Source organism: Rhamphochromis longiceps, linkage group LG20 (genome assembly GCF_057381845.1).
Source record: "Rhamphochromis longiceps isolate RC_006_pf linkage group LG20, R_longiceps_female_GT1.1, whole genome shotgun sequence".
NCBI classification, from domain to species: Eukaryota; Metazoa; Chordata; class Actinopteri; order Cichliformes; family Cichlidae; genus Rhamphochromis; species Rhamphochromis longiceps.
Window position 1 is genome coordinate 26,635,794 of NC_140576.1, and position 18,751 is coordinate 26,654,544.

The following is an 18,751-nucleotide window of genomic DNA, read 5'->3' on the forward strand; positions in this document are numbered from 1 at the left end:
TGACTGGATATGTAAAGCGCTTTGGGGTCCTTAGGGACTAGTAAAGCGCTATATAAATATTTACCATTTACAGTCTGCCTTTTGTCCCGTGTCTCTGGCAACCCGGGCCCGAGTCTGAATCTGTCAGAGGTTTCTTCCTGTTAAAAGGTTGTTTTGTTTTTTCCTTCCCACTGTCTCCAAGTGCTTGCTGTTTGATTGTTGGGGTTTCTCTCTAATATTTTAGAGTCTTTGCCTTAAGGCAACTGTTGTTGTGATTTGGTGCTATATAAATAAATTTAAATTGAATCAGTAATGAGTTGTTTGCAAAAGTCCGCTTATTGACAATGTCATTTTTGCAGTTTAATTGCCACTGTGCAGAAACTACGTCAATCTTTGTGGAAGAACTTCTATTTTTTTAGCCCCAAATCTACAAGGCTCTGGCTTGACTGTGAATCTAAGTAGTTAATGTGAATTTCTCTGTAATCAGAGCTGCAACAGATGGCAACAGATTTTAAATCTTCAATGATTTATCACAGCTAACTGCTGTATTATCACAAAAGGATTGCTTGTAATTGCCAACTTAACTCCTTTTAACTGCAAACCAGTAGCAGAGTGAGACACTGACTTGTCTTAATATTGCTGTCTTTATGCTCCTAAGTCTGAAGACAGCAAGTAGTTGCAGGCCCAGTCTTTCAATCAACCATTTCAAACAAAGTAGGATCACATTTTGCGCATGTTTACATAAACTTTGGACATGCCACAATCTCCATCCGCTTTTCTTTAGTTTAACAGTAACATTCTAATGATGTTTTGGTGACATAAGACAAGTCTGATTGGTGTGCACTCTTTAAAGATGATTTTTATTCGTGGAAATTAAAAAACAAAACAAAAACAAAAAACCCCCCAAAAAAAAACCACATCGTCACCTACCGGGAGTCTGCAGACTGAGGTGTGTGTGTGGTGGTGATAGTGGCGATCTTCTCAGCGTTTGTCAGCAGAGAAGCATTGGAAGATTCTGAAAAGAGAAAATACAATAAAGAGATAAACAATAGAAAACAAAGTGACTACTTTTGTTAAATGCATTTGCCTCTAGCTGCGTTTTAAAAAGATACTCTGGAGAACAAAATGTTAGTCTACAAGAGTCCCCTGAACCACCCACAGGCAGTTCTATTCAACCTGATGCTAACTGCCTGTGATGCTGTCATTTGCCATTTACTCATGTACAACACTGGCCCCACTGCACGAAAGAAAAATAGCATTAAAGGAAAAGAAAAAAAGTCAAAGTCAAAGTCAACTTTATTGTCAATTCTGCCACATGTACAGGACATGTATCATTTTGATTTAGTAGTTGTTCCAGGAGGGCAAAAAAAAAAATTAATAAGAGCAAGAATGACCGTCTTTTCTTGCTTTTCTGTTGTATCACAAACAAGCAGCACATGTATAAGTTACCCGCACCACTGATAGGAGTACAGCTCTGTCTGCAAGAACATCAGCCTGACTCATTTGTCTTAGACTCCTTACTCACTCATGCCTACTTCCCTCATTACTTAAAGAAATACGACTTCCTTGCAGCCACCTCTCACTTTCTCTGAGGCACAGGGTTTTCTAAAGCCACACTACCAAACTTTGCCTTGTGATTCTTCATGAGTGAGTTGCTGAACATGTGCGCGTGGGAGTTTGTTCCCACCTCTGTCACCTCCCATCTTCATTAAGCTTAATTTTATGTCTCTACGGAGTATGTAGCTGCGTGGCTCTTTGCGATGTCTGCATGAGCTGACCAATGGCTCAGTCTTTAACATGCACTTTGTGTCAGCGCTTGACATATTTTTGCCAAAACGTGGAGCTTTGAGTCACAAACTGCTTGTGCTGCAATATTGTGCAGTTCCGTTTCTTTTTCTAGGCTAAGCTAAAGAGCTTAACACCATCAGGAAGCACTTGATTAAATGTGAGCAGTGTTTTTAATCCGTTAAAAGTGACAACAAATCCAGAAAATAAAATAAACCAGAAACTCGGGGGGGTGGAACGAAACTCGGGAAGTGTTATGGCAATTTCTGGGGGCAACTTCACCTTACTCCTACTCAGTGACTCACTTTCAGGAGACGAGGGTTCACACCCTCGTGAAAAGTGCTCTCGCCTGTGAACAGAGTCAGTGCCCTTTGCTTCCCACCACAACCATGAATAAGTCACATCACAATGCATTATGAAACAGCCATCGTGAGGCCGGAAGCCATTGCACGCCTTACCATCACCGGGGATGATCCTGAGCGAGACTGTGTTCCCGGCTTCCTTGATCAGGTTGACGATGTCAGAGTGCGACTTGTTGGTGATGGAGCAGCCGTTAACGGCCAGTATTCGGTCCCCGACTTTCAGCTTCCCGCAGCGGTCCGCCGGGCTGCCCTCAATGATGCGTCCTATTTTGTGGGGCATGGCCACACAAGCATTTCCAGCTTTTGTGTTAATAAACATGTTTGTTTTGTGTGTACATTTTGCACATCATGATGATTTTTTCGATTGGTTGTATCGATTTATAGGTTTGGAAAAAAAAGAAGAGAGAAAGAAAACAGGGAGAAAGAACGAAGAAAGGTTAATTATGCAAATCATTGCGTCCCAGTTCCCCCACAGAAAACCAATAAAGCTGAGGACCTGTTGAAAAATACATATGCACTGTAAAGTATGAGGAGAACAATATAATTTACAGGCTCTTTGGGACAATGCGGGCGATGTGGTAATCAATGCGCAGTGAAGCAGGTGGAGCACCACTCCTGTTAGATATTCAACTAAGTGAGCTTGACCAGCTCCGAAATCAGATGAATTTGGATATGTAGATGTTCAGACTATACTGCAGTTGGAGTTTAGTCAGTGCAAATGCTGCAAGAAATACTTGCAGCAGCAGATTGACAGTTTTCAACACTGCACGCCTCGTTTACACAGAAGCTTTGAACAGACCCAGGGGATCTCCAGCTCTTCTCACCCTCCCTCCATGTTTTTCCCTTTATCTCCGCTGCTCACGACACTTTTCCCTCCAGTATTTTTTGCGGCATCCATATTTATTACATCACCTTAGTTTACCCTTCTTGTGTCTCGATTTAAAAAAATGCAGTTGTATTCTGTCAGTCTATTTAAAAAAGGAAATATGGGACAGGGTGTGTCAAGGATTTAATACCCAATCTGTTAAGCACAACACCAACCCCCAGGTCATGTGGGTAGGAAATGGGGGGGAGGGGGGGGGGCGCAAATGGACTTGTGCAAAGTGATTTATGCATCACTGATGTATGGAAGACAGAATCAGCTGAAATTGCTCTATTTTCTCCACCAGGGCTTTAAAAAAAACCCATCTAGCCTCCTGGAAGAATCCTTGCAGCAATGTCATGCCATGTTTTTATTTTTGTTTGGGCTTTTTTTTAGTAATACACATTCCTCTTTCATATTTCAGCTCGTGTCCCACATGGTTAGAATCCATTAGAGCAGTGAGTGCAGGATGCTACAGCGTGATCCTAGATCAGTGAGTGAAAGCACAAAGTCAATTCATCTCATTCTCCCGAGAGGAATAGTGACAGAGCAGAGAAGGGGGGAGCACAGCGAGGAAGCAGCAAAAACAGGCACCTGAAAAGTAGAAGTAGTCTAGACGTGGTTGTTGACTAGCACCGTCACAGGTGTCATTATAAATAACTCATTAATTCTTGCATCGCATTTTGCAGAGCGACGCCCTCAGCCTGTGGGATCAATGAAATATTCCCCAGGCACTCAGCATGGGTAACGTGTCATCCATTCTTGTGTTATGCCTATGACAGACCACAGTACATCATCATAATGGCTACTACACAGGGGACCTTGCTATGACATTCATGTTTGAAATTCATCACTCAGAGGTTAATACCAAATTTGTTCAAGGACGTCTACAATTCCTCATCAGTGCCTGCCTCACGTTAATACATGTGATTCTGCTCTTTTGCTGCGATACATAAATGGTACGGACAGCTATGGACTGTGCCGAGTATATTTCAATTACATGCTGAATGAATTGGTGAGGGCACCTCCGAGGCATCAATGTGTGATGATGGCGTTTGTGATAAAGCTGCAGCCGGTTCGATCCTGACAGAGTGCACTCGCACACGAAGGGTTCCTTTATCCTTAAGCTTATGATAGTCTGTGACCTCAGTCTGTGGCATTAAGCACCCTCCTGTTAAACACCTCCCCCCTGCTGCGTATAAGCAGGGGAAACTCAGTGATAAAAATATAAAAAAATATGTTAATTCTGCCAGGAGATAGCGTCAATCATTTAACTTTGTAGTGCTTTCATACTTTGTATGGATGTGTTTTGCTGGAGGCAGTTTCATGTACCACCTGTCAGTTTCTTTGGGATGAACTGTTTTGGCTTTAGTTGTAATAAAGAAAACACACACACACACACACACTCTAGAACGTACTAAAGTTTTTTAAAAGTGTTGATGTGTTTTTTTCTTGCCCTCAAAATGCAGTAATTCTGGGTATACACTGTTTTTGTCTCTGAAGCTGGTGATCAGGGGATAATCTATAAACTAAATTGAGCACAAGATGCTGTTCGGTGCTTTTTTTAATTACAGAAGTTTCCATTTATTCCGTCATTTACTCATTATAATCATTTCAGTACATTCTTAATAGTCACTGGCATACACACGTGTGCGTTTGTATATAATCATGACTGGAATTCTGCTTATTTTTGAATTTTTTGCCCATCCTGCTCACAGCCAGAAAGTGAATTAATGACAGAGACATGAGGATAGAAGAAGATGAAAACATCACTTGCACCAATTCAAATTACAAATGCCCGAACAATCAAACTGTTAAATCTGATTAATGTCTAAATTGAACTGTCTGTAGCTTTGAAGACAGAGCCAGGCTATAGTAAACAAAATAATTTCTCTTGTCAGACTGAATTAAAGTTGCTGTCAATCTCAACTAGCTTCAGCTCAGTCTGCCTCACTTACCAAAGGTGGTTCCAGCATCGGGCCTGGAAACTGATGACACGATGACAAAACCGAATCCTTCGTTCTCTCCTCGTTGGATCTCCACATCGTACGGTTGCAGGGAGGCCGGCACTACTGCGCTACCGCTGCCTCCTCCGCCACCACTGCCGATGCCGCTGGTAGATCCACTTCCAGAACTGACAGTGTTGAGTGAGTTCTGGCTCCCCTGGGGGGTCCGCTTGCCCTCTGTTAGACTCGGTGCCTGGGTGCTGCTGTGGTGGGAGGATGCTGGTGATGGAGGGACATCACCTTCCCCTTTTGAAACTTGGGATGAGGGGAGTGAGAATAGACTCTTTAGACTACATTTCAAGCAAGAAGCATGTGATATATTTGCATAAAATACATGTGACTGTGCGTGAGTCATGCATGAATGCACACGCTTAAGTTTTATCTAAAACTTTCCTCACCTCCGTATCCAGGGCTCTTGCGTCTGACAGTGAGATTGACATGACCCTGTTTGGCGGCCTGCTGCATCAGCTGCACCACCAGCTGGTGAGACTTGCCCACTACTGCTGTGCCGTCCACACAGATGAGCTCATCGCCCGACCGCAGGCGACCATCCTCATCTGCTGCCCCGTACTTTACTATATGCCCTATGTAGATCTGCCAAAGGGAAAGCACATTAAATGCATTGCTACAGAGTAATTGCATTAGCTTAGAAAACAAAAGATCATTCAAGACACACCGCACTGAATCCGTGTGATTTATACAGCAGCTTTTCAAAGTTTCCCGTTTCAGTACTTCAAAGTATTTGTGGCTGACACAGGAAAAACCAAAAAGGCCGGTGCAGCCTATTGGGGCGGTGGAGAAACTAGTGTGCTCTAGGCATTGTGTGGGAGAGTACACAGGCCTGCCAGAAACAAGTGCACAAATACCATGCAGCATGTTTGGCACAAACAACAAGTACTAACTCCTGTGGGGCAGACCTGAAACCTGCTGCCATTTTATTTCACTATCTGCCTTCCATTCGTCTTCTCGAAACCTTCTTTAAGACAAAATATATGGCACACAACCAGAAGGAATGGTGGATAAGGCCTTTGCTGTTCTTAACAAGCTATCTATACAAATCTCCAGAGAGCAACAGCTTCAGTTAAAGAGAGAGAGTGATGCATTAGGTCTTTCTGCTATTTGGTTTAAAGGCAGACTGAAAGAGGCACAGGAAATGTAAAACACAGCGGAAACTAATGAAGCAAAGAAACTGTTAGGGAACAGAGCATTTAGTAATGGTTGTTGTGGATGGATGTATATGTAAACATAGTATTCTCATTCACAAGCAATTATAATAAACTGATGAGACTTAAAGTGAAGGAAGACTTACAGGCTCCCCAGGCTCATTTCCTCCCAATATGCGAAAGCCAAAGCCTGTATCCTTCCGCCAAAGGAAAATGTCCTGCTCCTGGCAATCTGGCACTGAAACACAAGAGAAACAGTAAGGACTCCATGGACATCAACAACCAAACCCAAACCAAAGATTTGCAGGTTCTGCTCAATTTTTCCTGCTAGAATCTATTTAGACTGATCACTGGATCCTTTTTTCTCTGATCAAATGTTCGCTTGATTATGGCAAATCTGCTGATCAATAAGGCATTTGCATTTCTAACAGTGTCAGAATGAGAGCAGGCTGGATCAACAGCTGCTTGCTCCTGCCTCATGCTCATGTTCAGAGCGCAAACTAGGCTGCAAGGTCTCGGGCTGTCACCTCATCACACTTGCAGACCTGAAATCTAGAACTCAACGCAGAGCCCTATTATTAGCTCTCATTTACAGTCAAGTCTTTCTTGCATGCATTAATTCATAGCATCTGCCTCCCATGCACTATTTCTGTACACACACACACACACACACACCTCCCCTCACAGTTGCATGCACGGACAGGGCAGACTGTGGAGGAGGACACAGGCAATTTGGTGTCAGTCTGTTCAACCCACAGGGCCAGTATGTACAGAAGGCACAGGCCATTTCTTCCTGCTCTGCCTGCTGCCTACACGGCTGCCACGCAAGGCCAGCAGTGAACCCATTCGTTTCAGCTTTCTAGGTCCCTCGATAAATTGCCTGGTGTGAATTAAACTGCAGCTGTTGGACTTGTAATTAACCCTCTGCTGACCCGCAACTACAGAGTAGTGATCAAAGCTCGATGTAACTAACAGTGCTGCTTTGTGACGCTTCATCATGCAACAGGTAACATGAATTCCCAAAAGCTCACCTTTCAGCCACACTGCTCTGCCACTGAAACTGTGCTCTTCTGGTGGACGCATGAATGCACCTACTCAAAAATTCAAGTTGGGTTCACTCTTATGTGGCAGCATGCACATGAATAAACATGGAAACACACAGAATCTGGGCCTCTTTTTCATTCGGCGTCTCCCTCTCTTGTTTCATTGTGTCTCCTCTCCTCCCCCACTCAATGGAAAAAAAGGCTAGAGCTCCTTCAGTGGTTATCAAACAGATATACCAATCAGCTACAGCTTAAAGCAGACCTCTCCAGGCCCAGTTAATATTTAATCAGCAGCAGTCCTAGATTCTACAGGCAGCCATGATTGTTAATGCACTGCAATACACAGGATGTGGGCAGCTTGCACATCTGGCTGGGAACAGTCACAAATGTGTGACAAGCTAATGCAACAGACTTGCCAGAGACATCACTCTCTCTATTACAATGCAATCTCTGGCAATACTGAGGTTTATTTCACAGCCCATACAAATCCATCCTCCTCTTAAGTATCACCAGTGGTCCAAGTACAGGAGGCGTGAACGATGTAATTCAGCCAGAACGGGCGAGTGGAGTGCTTCTTTTTGAGGATATCCAACACTCCTCTATTTCTTGCAGACTCTTCCATTAGAAACACATAAGTGGTTTGACACCCTTACAGTGTTACCCAATGAATTATGCAAGAGTGGGCCGTGACTGCAAATGATATTGTGGAATTTTATGTGGAGACTGCCCACTTTCTAGTGTTCCAGTTTTGAATTTTCTGTTTTCCCTTCAGTAAACATGGCACAGCACATAACTGTTTGCCTACTAATAACATAAACACTTTCTTTTATAAACTTTAGGGAAAGACTATGGTAGTTGCACATCATCCTTTGGAAAACCAAACCGGGTGCACTCGCATTTCACATCCCAGAGTCTGGGGATAATATCGTGTGTGTGCGACTGACATGCACAAGCGTCACAGCAGCACTCGTCAGCTGCTTTTGTGCGTTTTCAAGGACACTTCTCTCTTGGAGGCACCTTTTGTCACAGGATCAGCTGTGACTGGTAAGCACACAATTGTTGAGCAAACAAACTAAAGGCATTAATGGACACAAATGCGCAGGTAAATGCATTTGCTGATCTACTTTAAACAATCAGAGCCTTGTCCAGGGCGTTTTTTTGCTTCATATGGGTCAGCGTAGTGGGAATCTTTTCTCCTACCTACCTTTACACAGTAGAGCTTTTTACATACCACTAAACTGACATTGCTTACTTACCTTCAATTAAATAATGTTAAATATCATACCATAGAATTTATGGAATAGAAGCCCGCACACAAAGGAAGGAAAACATAAAAAAAATATGTAGCGAAAAGCCTCAGATCTTTAAGAAGATTATTTTTTCCTTTTCGTTTTCATCTTGAATCTAAGCCATCGCATCTATACTGACAGGCTGGTACTCATTCTTACAGACGGTAAAAAAAGAATAAAGAATAAGTCCTCCTGAATTTTTAAACTCTAAAGTCTGCAAAATTTTCATATTCTTCAATTAAAAATTAAAAAAAAAATACTCACGTCGACTCTCATACATGCTCCTGGACTGTGCCCAGATCTTAAAGGGGTCTGGCTTCTTCTGGAGGGTGAGGGTGCCATCTGCGGGATCCTGAGGGGGCAGACCTGGCAGGGGCTGGGTGGGGGCAGCAGGAGTGGGAACCACCGCCTCACTGGGCATGACAGAGGGTGGGTGGCTGGGAGAATCAGTGTGGGTGCTGCGATGACTGCACACACTGTGCTGGGAGCTGCTCTGGCTATCTTTTCTTTCTAGCTGGTGCTGGGTGGACAGAACAGAGAGAGGGAGAGAGAGAGAGAGATTGAGGTGTGTGTATATAAGCGATGGGGGCGGATATAAACATACATGCAGAAGACGGAGATAGAGGGCAGAGAGACGAGAAGAAAGGAAGAGTAGAAAGTGAGTCAATGTTAAGGGTGACATAGAGGAAAAACAAGACGACTTAGAAAAAGAGTTGATGGAGGACAAAAAGAGAGAAAAGTATCCAAGGTCATCTTTTTTAGATGCAGCAGAACATCTCCCACTTTGACAAAAAAAAGAAAAATCTTGCCTTGGTTTCCATGGTTGCGAGACAAAGACAGACAGAAATATGAGGGAATTTTAATGAACAAAGATATTGCCTTTTATAAACCCTGTGATTCTTTGTTCATTGCAGAAGGTTCTCTGCATGAAAACAGAATCAAGGTTGGTCTGAGTTGAAACAGGAATGTGTGCCATCTGCTTTGAAAGCAAACTAAAATCTCAGCTGCAGAGAAAATAACCCACTGAAATTGGTGTACAGAGTCGGTCGTTTTAACGGAATTTTTTTTTTTTTTGTTTACTTCACGGTCATAATCACATGACAAAATAAGATGAAACACAGCCATAGTTAATTCTATCTGTTTAAGCATCAATGAAAATAACACCCATAGCACTGAATGCTTGGTTTGAGATAAAGAGAACTACGTTTTTAATGGTCTAATAATGCAGTTCTATACCTCAACCTTTTGTTCTGTTCCTGTAAACAGAAAACGTGCATAGATGTTATCATGTTATTATTTGCTGATGTTCTTTTTTAACAGGTTATAACTTTAAAAATGTTCCTACGGATAAAATTACTAATAATAATTCTAATACTGAAAAAGCACAAATGTGACTACTTAATCACTTTTTCTGATATGAATAACAAAAAAAGAAAAGATATAGAAGTCTCCCAGTCTCTCACTTATCACACTATATGAGATGAAGGGTCAAATTCCAGTAATGCACTGCATTACAGCCATGTGAAATTGACTTCTTGTTTGATCACTGCAGACTTGCTTAATGAGTTGAGACAGCACGGTCTCTCTTGCATATGGAAGTTTACTGTGAGTATCTATTTAGATGCTGAACTGGAGGCAAAGCGGTTGTTCTGGGCTGACATGAAATCGCATGCAGCGTGACATTTCACTGACATAACACAGAGGGAGGGAAAACTGGCTTTTCCTCAGTGGAAAGCTAATCCAAAGTGACAGTCAGGCTAGGCCACTATTGGTCCCACTCAACCCCCTTACAGTGCCCACCCCCTCCTCCATCCGCCACACCATGTGATCTGAGTAGGTGACACCCACAGCTCTGACGAATGCCATTTTGAAACTAATCCTAATCCCAATATCCAGCAAGCTGAGGTGAGGCTTTTAATGTTGATGAAGAGAAACTGCTGCAAGGGTGCAAGGGTTTCTGCTTCTCAAGTGGGAGGAATTGAACCTGCAACTCAACTTGGTGGCTCTCAGGGGGTAAAACAGGGTGACAGTAATTTGAGACTGTACTGATTTGTTATCAGGCTGATGAGTTGCAAAAACAAAGAAACATTTGCTTTTTGGACTCTTGAATACCTGCACTGGCCCACAAAAGACCCCTCACATTGCCCATCCAGTTTTTCTAGTTTCTTTTCTCTTATAAATAACATCTACAAGACACATTACAATCTATCAAAGTCCCCCATCCAGCTTCCCCAGCTCCCTAATTGTTTGATTCCAGTGCACTTTGGAGACATTGCCCCGTTTTCTCTCCGAGTTAGCCTCAGTGCTCCCTTTTTTATCTGTGGGCCATCACAGGCATTCACTGCTGTGGGCCAATCCATTTTTCTCGTTCTCCTCCTTTTTCTCTATCTTTTCTTCATGCTTCTTTCTCCCATTCTCCCTCGTCTGAGGCTGTGTGCCCTCCCCAACAGCTGGTCAATGTTACACTGCTCTGCCTAGGCTATGCTTAATCAGTCACAGGATGGCAGCATGGCAGGAGCGGAGGGATGTAAGGAGAAAGCGAGACAAAAAAACAGATGACAAAAAAGCAGAAAAAAAACCCTGAGAGAAGGATGTAGGGAGAGCCAAAGTGTCAGACTGGGAACGAAGTAGAGATATGATGGCAGTAGGAACAATGGGAAGAATTTCTGAAACTGTAAAAGCGGGAGTTAGCTATCATATGTCTGTCTTTTGTTCTTTAAATAGAACTCATTTCACTCAGTGGAAAGCGCAAGGAAATGCACAAACACGAAAGAGTTCATAGTACTCACCACCAGCTTTGGACTCCTCTTGGCTGGCACCACTCCTGCAAAACATCGGCAGAGAGACAGAGAGAGCATTAATGACCTGCGGTGCTCTTGACTTGTCCCCTCTTATTAAAAACTCCCCAGGACAAACGGATGAACCCTTGATTCCTGCTGCAGAGCAGAGCGCAACTGGCCCGGTTCTGTCTCCTCTTCCTCCTCCTCCTCTCTGTTGCTTTCTCTCTGAGCAACACACTGCGCTAGGCTGCTCGCTAATCTAAGTGATCTCCGCCCCCCTACGCTCCACTCCGCGCTCTCACCCGTGCTGCTAGAAGAAGAGCTACTGATCTATCCGCATTAGACAGGCTGACCGCCTGCCGCAGCCTTGTACTGCTGGTACAAGCTACAGGTCCTCATAAGCAGCCACAGTCCTGCCTCCACAGCCTGCACAGCAGCCGTCTCCGGCACGAGAGTAAGGGCTCAGCAGTTTACGAATCATGTCAAAGGAAAGCCCGAGTTTCTGCCTTACTATGCACATCCTCTTTGTAACTACAGAGCCGCTTTCTCTCTTCTCAACTCCACTGTTTAACTCAGTGCTTACAATGAGAAGGTTTCCCTCTCTGCCCTTCTTCTTGTTCCCTCCCCCGTCTCTTCATATGTGCACCATGACTTGTTGTGCCTCTATCCCTCTCTCTCCCTCTCTCTCTCATATATGTGCCAGTTAATACAGTGTTAAGAATCACCAAGACGATCAATCTCATTTGTGCTAATGAAATATTAATACATGGAGCCAGCTGTCAGGAGAGATGTTTCACAGCAGACTAATATACATTCCCACATAATAGCCTTTCCCCACATCCATCACAATCAAACAGTTATTCAGTGGGTATGTTCCTTTACCTCTAAGACCAACCTATCAGCTCAGACTCCACCTGACTGCTTTGACCTACACACAGCTTGTGAATCGCTTTCCAAGAACGCTATTTTCCTGTCTTAAATCACCTTTGCCCGTCTCTTACTACGGCACAGTGCGCCGAGACAAAAATAGACAAATGAATGCATGAACGACGTGAGGCGGGATCGGGACAAGGAGTTGCTGTTGCCACGGCAATCAAGTCCTTCCGTATACAACGATGGCAGTCCGTTTTGTTAAGCATAAGAATTGAGCAGCAGTGCAACATATCTATATTAATTGCAGACCTTTGATCTGTTGCAGACAACTCCTCCATCTATGCTGTCAAGACCAATACAAATATAAAGCAGCTAACGGACCGGCACATGCAGGGATTATTAATGGAAACTTCCAGTGACATGAAAACACGCAACAACATGCAAGCATCCATCTTAGGCTCTTTCTGCTGCATTGGCAAAAAAATCATTAAATGTTAAAACTCTGTTGCTGCAAAGCCCCTCTCTCTACGTGATTCATAATTTATCCCTATTTTCTCTCTCCCTCTCTCTCATATTATAGGGGGGCAGCTACTGGAGCAAGTAGAACATCTCACAACTGCTGACGTGCAGAGGGATGCTTGTTTTTTGGTTTTTTTCTTGAGCGAGAGAGAGCGTCAGAGTGAATGTGTGGGTGTGTCTAGCCCAGGATGGACATACACAACAAGGTCAGATGTCAATAATAATGGTTTCTTTTTACAGCACTGTGGAGCCAGTGTGGAAGGTTAGTGAAGATCCTTAACTTTTAAACAACCTCTGAAAATCTCCAAGCGGGCAACAACGTCACCATAATCAGCATTAAGGGTATAGAAATTGAACTCAACTATGGCCGTACGGTTGATAAATTTGAGCACGCAACTAAAGGGGAATAGAAATTAGAGGAACAAACTCATATTGACCCCTGCTCTAAATTCACCCACCGAAGTGTGTGCCAGCTAGAACGGTAGCTTTGCATCTTCATGCGTGATGCAGTCTTTAAATCTGCTTAACTTAATCTAGCATTGTGATGTTGATGTGTTGTATACATGGAATTCAAAGTTGATTGGATCTGTTCGAATGTAACATTTATGAGCAGCCGAGGCTCAGCGAAATAAGTATGCTGATTGCATGTTTGTGCACACACGCAGCTCACGAGAAGTATTAATAAATACGTAGAGCGATACACGCTATATGTGATGACGGCACACATTCAAGAAGGTGAGCGGTTATTTATGCAGAGAACACACACACACACACACACACACAATTTACATTAGGCACCTGTTCCATAATCCTGTTGTATTCCGGTAAAACCATGCTCAATATTCCATAAATAAACGTAGTTCTCTTTAAAAGACTCTGAAATGATGATTAAGAACAAAAGGCCAACTTAAAAGGTAAGCATTTATTAATACTGAGACGATCTTTAGACGGAAAGACTAAAATAGCATCCATTAGCATTCATATGGGAAAGGATGTAAACAATCTAGAAGTGGCTTTGAGTATCAGTGTCTAGAAGGCAGATTCCTCTCCTTTTACAGTAGAGAAGTATGCTTGTGACATCACACAGCATTACAGATAAAGACGTTAATGGCATAATTACTGAACGACTCTCAAGCTGCACACAAGTTTTTTTTACTCACTTGCTTTGGATTCCCAGACAGTTAGCTACTCTATTCTCACACTGGCGTAACTGGGCATCACATGCACGTTGTACTGGGAAGTCGACAGGTTAAAGACTGTTTAGTGTCCAATAGTACTTTTGTATTTTTCAATTTTATATTGTCTATGTATATGCGAGAAAATGTGAAAATGGCTTTTCACATTAGAAAGCTGCAATATTACAACAAACCAGTTGACATTTGTGTTCAGTAGACTGAAAGTATGCATGTGAAAGAAAATCCTCTGTATGATGGAGTAGGTTTGACCTGAGATAAGGTTTGCCCCCCCCCCCCCATTGTCATGTAGGTAGAAAGTATGCATGCAGGGGGGAGCGTTCTTTTATCTTGGAGTGACAAGCAGTGAAACAGCTTGAGGGTTTTTTTAAACTGAATCTGCAGCACTGTGAGTGGCCCACTATTTCAATGTGCAACTGATGCTGTGGCCTTGGTGGGTCTATGCAGAGCCCACACAGCGTGAAGAGTGCGAATGGTCCTTCCTCCAGGTTTTCTATATACATGGTCAGAGGGTGTACAGCATGAGACAAATCTGTAAATATTTGTCCCTTCACTACATATAAGAATTGTCCCATTATCCAATGGGGTTCTCTCCATTCATCTACCCTAAATGATATTGCCTTCACTTCCTCTTCATCTCTTATTGCATTTTCCTTCTAATGCCTTTATTTCCTCTCCATTTTTATTTCTCCTTTCTTCCGGGTTTTCATTTTCTCTCGTCTTTCTCTCTGTCTCTCAGGGGACAGGAGCTCTGTGCACGATTGTCATGGCAACAACGATGGGAAGACAAGATGGAGTCATAGTTGGCCTGGCCTCCTTTACATAGAAGAATCATGCAGTTGAGAACACCAGATGTTATCTTTAAAGTTTTCTAAGAAAAAAAAAAATTAAAATCTATTAAAATGCTAAAAGGTACATCTTGCAATCCACACTTCCTCATTGCACATTAGTCACATGAGAGTGGATTTATTTGTACAGTGGTTTTAGATCAGGGCAGGTAAAGTGATAAACTAGTAGAAATTAGACTCGATTTTAGAAAAATACCCGCCTGGCTCGAGAACACTATCCACAACTATGTTTTGGATTTTTAATATCTTCTGCTATGCAGGAGTTTAACATGTACTTCCTTCACCTGTACAGGGTACTTTTGCACGTCTAATTTTAATTGCACACACATTCTGCCTTCCTCTAGATCTAGACTCTTCAAAGTGTAGCCCGTAAGGCCAATAGTGCAGCAAGAGTGTAGTGAGGAAAGAACATTTTAATCATCCATAGTTCATGTCATGTTACTATCTAGCAGCACAGGTGGTGACTAAAGGAGGGTTTTTACTTCACATCTGTTTTAATCTTCACAGCAAAGTGAACCTTCCCATCTCAGAAATACAGCAGACGTTAAAACACTGCAACAACCACATCCCTAATGTTAAAAAAAAACAACAACCCTAAAACCTACAATGTCCAAAATAAACCACCATCCACCTACACCTAAAGTTTTTTTGTTTTACATGAAGCATTTTTATTCTGTGAAGCCATTCAGAATATGAAGGCTCTCTAAAAATCAGTCACCAGAACTTTGAAATCCTCTGCTCAAGATGTTCGATAACTACACATTTGGAGGAGCAGCGATTGCCAATGTGGCTCTGCTCATTTCACTGTTACGTCACTGCAGGGAGCATTACAGTTATTGCAAATGCACACCCAATGTGTTCTGTCACAGAGCTTCTGAACTCACTGTGCACATTATCTCACATTAACCACCACCAAACTGCCCTGACACAGTTCAGAGCAATGCTGCCTCAGAGCGACAGGGACAAACGAGTGTACGACTCCAGAAGATGTTTTCTCACTTTGTTGGGCATATGCGATAATAGAGACAACTCAATCTGACTCTTAGAAAAAAAACCCAAAAAACAACAAAAAAAAAAAACCTTAAACTACGTTCGGTTTTGTTTTGCACATTTTCTCAACCTATGAAGATCTATTTCTAGTTTTGCCACAGAATATTTTGTATTAAAAGAAAAGCAGACTAAAAATTGCAGCCGGCGTGGGAAACAGAAAAATAGCTGTCATATTTGAATGGAAAACAATCCTGGTGATAAATCACTGTGATGTTCTGACCTTGTGATTTGCGCCTTCTCCTAAAACCGGACTCTGCTGACTGAGTCAGACGACGCAGATTGATGAGTCACAGATGAACCGATTAAACTTCTCTTCTAGCTGAAGTCCACCTTGTTCCTCCTCCTCCTCCTCCTCTCCATCTCAAAAACCAATCCCCTCATATATGCTCCCCTTGCTGAACTTTCAGTGCTGTTCAGCAAATCTCACACTCTCTCCTCTAATCCTCCACCTCCAGTTTCTCAAAACATGATCCCCAGTTCTCATATTTCTCATCCTCTGCTTTTCCTCTTATCTCACTCTTTTTACCTCCTATAACTGTTGTTTGGGAACAATTATGTGCTAGCTACTAGCGATCCTTGAAAGGTCACAGCATAAGTCTTAGAAAACAGAACACAAATCTCGATCAGAACAACAGTTACAACCATAAACTATTTTTCATATTTATTGGTTAATCTGTCACGTACACCTACTCATAATTTACCATAATGGCATTTTAAAATCACCTAATCGACAGTTAACGTGATCTAGTTATCGAACGGACAGCTTTTTGATAAATGCCTTCAAAGTTAATTTTCTTTTGAGCAACTAAAGGTGGCTTTTTACACTCTTAAACACGTGCAAGCTATACCTGACAATACTGTACGATATCAACTTGGGCATCTCTCATGCTAGTACTAAGGAAAGACTCCTGCTATACTCTTGTCCAGCTTGGCATGGAGGGCAGAACCAGGACTGGTACTTGTTTGAGGCAGGTGTTTTTACATACAGTTCTGTGCAAAAGTCATCTCTCATTTTTATTTTTTTCATTTTGCTTCCAAATGTATCAGACTTTCTAATTTTTAAAGTGGTCTTGAGCAATAGCTCTCCAGGATTTCCCATCCTTGTACCTGACCATTTTCTGAGGAATTTCCTTTTTTTTGGGTAAGCCACTTAATACTGACCTATGAACTATTAAAATATAAAAAGGCACCTAATTGAGGATACTGGGATAAACCAGTATTCGTGTCAAACAACTTAGCAAAGAACCAATGTTAAATTGTGTCTTTAGGCGCGTTAACCTTTTTGCAAAAACACATCATTTGTTACCAATTTTGTATCTAAAATCAACAAACAATCCTGAAGTTAACAGGTCTGATTTTTTGCACAAGAAATTGAGTTATTCCCAAAGAGATATTAATGCAAAGCTTGGCACATGTCTTTAAAAAAAATTAAATACAATTTGAAAAAACAAACAAACACCTATCTACAGCAGATGAACACAATCAAGTATGTCTCTAAAAAACAGGGAAAAAAATTCAGCAAAGATGTGACTCATCATCTTTGCTGGATTTTTCGGCCCCTCACTTGATCCATCTACTGTTTACTCATCAAAAATGGTCTCGGGCTGTCAAGAAGCTTGACTTCTTTAGGAAGGGAAGTGCCAAACTACAAATATCTGGACTGAAAAATCAGTGGCAACAGGTATTAATGGCAGGTTTTTTTTCCCCACTTTGGTTCAAATCATTGTCAGTAATGGAAGGTCAGAAGCCATGTGTGACCATGTGTAGCCTTTATAGCCATCTGTAAAACATAAGGCAGATCGAACCATGGTTAGGGACTGGATTTCAGACAGTGGTGTCAGAATCTATGGAACTATGGATGCAGGAAAGTATCATCAGATCAGTGCTATCTATCTAAATGGCAACGGCTTAAGTTTCAAACATGATAATGATCCCAAACACACTGCTAATGCAGGAAAAGCATATCTGGGTAGAAGAAAAAACTGATAATGGAACACTATCAGTCATGGATTGGCCTCCTCAGAACCCAGACCTCATTATTTAAAGATTGTGGGATCATCTTGATAGAGAATGGAACAAAAGGCAGCCAACTAACTTCCTAAGAAGAGCTTTGAGTGTCCTTCAAGAAGCCTAGAGAACTATTCCTGAAGACTACTTGAAAGAAACATGCAAAGGCAGATTTATATAATGTGTGCTCAATAGTCACTTGAACAGCTACTCTGATAGTATCATAAGATGGTCTTTAGTGAAATTTGCATTAAACATACTTCAAAGATGTTGCATTGGTCAGCGCACACTGCATGCTTGCAGATGTAAGTCACATTGTAACAGTTTTGTCCTTCTCTCTGAATTTTGCTCGAGGTCATCTTTTGTCATCAAAGCTCTGAACTGGCAGTCTTTGTTTAGAGGCTTTTACGAGGTTTATCTCACAGTTATCAATGTTATTCTCAGACAGCAGCCCTGCGCTAGACTGGCAGCCTATTCAGGGTGTACCCCACCTTTCACCCTATGACAGCTGGGATAGGTTCCAGGTACCCCGTGACCTTGAACTGGATGTCAGCTGTTAATAAAAGGTATTATGCAGCAGCCTGTGGTTGTGTACTTTGTCCTTCATCACCTGGTCACTCACCTGATCCAACAGTAATGGCAGGTTGATATCAAACATAATGGAGATGATCTACGTTGCTGTCAGTCACCAGTGACTGCCTATGGCCTCCTCCTTCCTTTTGCACCTCTCCCTCTCTGCTCTGTCAGGGGGAAATACTGCTCTGCATCCATATTATTCTCTCTCCCACACTGGTCCATAATGATGCTGACATTTAACACAATACAGTGGTGTTATTCCAGCTGCAGTGCACAAGGTCAGCTCATTAGAGGACATAATTGATGTGGGGTGCAACCTGCCACTAATACAGATCTGGGTCAGCCAACATGAATGACAATTTAACAACAATAAGGACTCAACACAAACGAGGGACCTTGAATGTCATTCAGTAGCC

The 18,751-nt window shown here is 42.3% G+C and overlaps 1 protein-coding gene across 12 annotated transcripts in view; it reads right to left on the reverse strand.

Moving 5' to 3' along the window:
- Window positions 1-18,751, reverse strand: part of LOC146645479 (membrane-associated guanylate kinase, WW and PDZ domain-containing protein 1-like) — an 88,356-nt gene that overhangs the window by 6,416 nt on the left and 63,189 nt on the right. For 11 of the 12 annotated variants that reach the window (XM_085394847.1, XM_085394845.1, XM_085394843.1 and 8 more), the window contains 7 exons: window positions 11,279-11,313; window positions 8,754-9,009; window positions 6,304-6,395; window positions 5,393-5,588; window positions 4,947-5,249; window positions 2,223-2,426; window positions 910-994 (listed from right to left, as the gene is read on the reverse strand). In XM_085394847.1, coding sequence (XP_085250973.1) covers window positions 910-994; window positions 2,223-2,426; window positions 4,947-5,249; window positions 5,393-5,588; window positions 6,304-6,395; window positions 8,754-9,009; window positions 11,279-11,313 — 1,171 coding nt within the window. The remainder of the gene's footprint in view (window positions 1-909; window positions 995-2,222; window positions 2,427-4,946; window positions 5,250-5,392; window positions 5,589-6,303; window positions 6,396-8,753; window positions 9,010-11,278; window positions 11,314-18,751) is intronic. The other variant, XM_085394842.1, reaches the window with a different exon arrangement.